At 37.9% G+C, this 2,382-nt stretch overlaps 1 protein-coding gene across 2 annotated transcripts in view; it reads left to right on the forward strand.

Moving 5' to 3' along the window:
- GEMIN5 (gem nuclear organelle associated protein 5) overlaps nucleotides 1-2,382 on the forward strand; it is a 61,359-nt gene that overhangs the window by 44,657 nt on the left and 14,320 nt on the right. For both annotated transcript variants that reach the window (XM_003782011.2, XM_012808679.2), the window contains exon 21: nucleotides 1,098-1,245. In XM_003782011.2, the coding sequence (XP_003782059.1) occupies nucleotides 1,098-1,245 (148 nt within the window). The remainder of the gene's footprint in view (nucleotides 1-1,097; nucleotides 1,246-2,382) is intronic.

Genomic DNA, 2,382 nt, shown 5'->3' on the forward strand with positions numbered 1-2,382 from the left:
AAAAAAAAAAAAATGCATATAACCTTTGGCTCCCAAATTCTAATTATACAAATTTATCTATCTAATTGTGCTTACACATGCCAAATGATAAATATACATGAACTTTCATTGCAACAGAATTTGTAATAGCAAAAGATTGCAAGAATCTCTATGTTCATCAGTAAGAGACTGGTTAAATTGTGTAAACTCATATAGTAGAAACTGCTACAGATACCAAAAGAATAAGGCAATTCTGTGCATTCTGAAATGGACTGGAGCTCCAAAGTATTGTAAGTTAAAAGAATTAAAATGGAGATGTACAATAGAATAAATATTCTCATTCTCAGATATTCATTTGTGTATACAACATTTATATGGTTGTATATGGTGTATTCACATTTATATGGTTTATATAGTAAGTTAAAAGAATTAAAATGTAGATGTACAATAGAATAAATATTCTCATTCTCAGATATTCATTTGTGTATACACATTTATATGGTTGTATAATCATAGAGTATTTCTAGAGGTTTCAAAAGAAATGGTATTGATGTTGGCTACAGGGAAAGAAATTTGGGTGAAGTGTGGTAGGAGAGTACCAGGCTAACCAGGAAACCTTTCATATGCTATGCTCAGGGTTTTTTGTTTGGGGGTTTTTTCAGCTTTTTATTCAAGTATGATACATACAGAGCGAGAAGTACACAGATCATGAGTTTACGATGAATTTCACAAACTGAATACACCCTTGTAACCACCACCACCACCCACCCACCCCAGTATAAAGTAAACATAACAGTTTCCCTCAGGCTCCCTTCCAGTTACTGTCTCCACCTGACAAGAATAGTAACCACTATCTCAGACTTCCCTTCCTTTTTGTATCTTTGGAGTTTTCTGCTATTTTGTATGTATTGAATAATCAAAGAAACGATTTACATTTCAGAATTCGTATGTCAGGGGAGAGATAGATGAAACAGATGATCATTAATGGCAGCTGAATTCATATCAAAGTGTTCTACTTAATGCATTGACTAAAAAAACAAGACATTTTCAGCCCAAATATACCTGCTTTTTTTCTTAATTTTTTTTTTTTTTTTAACTACCATCTTTCATTTTTTCAGCTGGCTACCATGTGTGGCTGTGGGCAGTGGAAGCTTTTGCCAAACAGCTGTGTTTTCAGGATCAGTATGTCAAGGCTGCTTCTCACCTACTTTCTATCCACAAAGTGTATGAAGCTGTGGAGCTGCTTAAGTCAAACCATTTTTACAGGTCTGTATGGTAATGTGGAAATAATCTAAACTTCTTTTTTGTTGAAGTAACACAAATAGAAGAAACAGCATAAAACAAATGAAAAGCTTAATGAATTCCCTTTTTAATTCACAAGAGGAATTCCCTTTTTAATCCCCATCTATGAAAGGGAGCAGAATCTTGCCCAGTACCCCCAAATTTTCCATGTACCCGGCTTATTTTTTTAAAGAAATATATAACACACTAGCCCGGTGCAGTGACACATGCCTGTAATCCTAGCACTCTCGGAGGCCCAAACAGGTGGATTGCATGAGCTCAGGAGTTCCGGACCGGCTTGAGCAAGAGCAAGATCCCCATCTCTAAAAATAGCTGAGCAGGGCGCCTGTGGTCCTAGCTACACAGGAGGCTAAGGCAAGAGGACCAGTCGAGACCAAGAGTTTGAGGTTGCTGTGAGCTATAATGGCATAGGACTCAAGCCCAGGGTGACTGAGTAAAACTGTCTTAGGGGAAAGACATATATAACATATAGAAACATATATATAAAACATATATATATGATAAAATCTAGAATTAGTTGAAATTTCTTTCCCCAATTCTGTGCTCATCCTCTCTTCTCTAGAAGTAGCCAGTCTCCCTGATGCTGGTATGAATGCTTTCTGCCCAAGCATTCATCAAATACATTCTTCCACTACAGTACATATACCCATAAGCAAAAGGAGAAAAATATTTATGTAGACAACATACTTGAATCTTATTTTTTATTGAGATTGACGGTCTCTGTCCTTTTTATTTTTATTCTTATTTTTGAGACAGAGTCTTACTTTGTCACCCTCAGTAGAATACCATGGCTTCATAGTTCACAGCAACCTCAAACTCTGGGCTTAAGTGATCCTCTTTCCTCAGCTTCCTGAGTAACTGGTACTGTAGGCACCTGCCACAATGCTTGGTTATCTTTTTTTTTTTTAGAGACAGAGTCTCACTTTGTCGCCCTGGGTAGAGTGCCGTGGTGTCACACAGCTCACAGCAACCTCCAACTCCTGGGCTTAGGTGATTCTCCTGCCTCAGGCTCCTGAGTAGCTGGGACTACAGGTGCCTGCCACAACGCCTGGCTATTTTTTGTTGCAGTTTGGTCGGGGCTGGGTTTGAACCCGCCACCCT

Source organism: Otolemur garnettii, unplaced genomic scaffold (genome assembly GCF_000181295.1).
Source record: "Otolemur garnettii isolate 467f Iridium unplaced genomic scaffold, OtoGar3 scaffold00003, whole genome shotgun sequence".
Classification (NCBI taxonomy): Eukaryota; Metazoa; Chordata; class Mammalia; order Primates; family Galagidae; genus Otolemur; species Otolemur garnettii.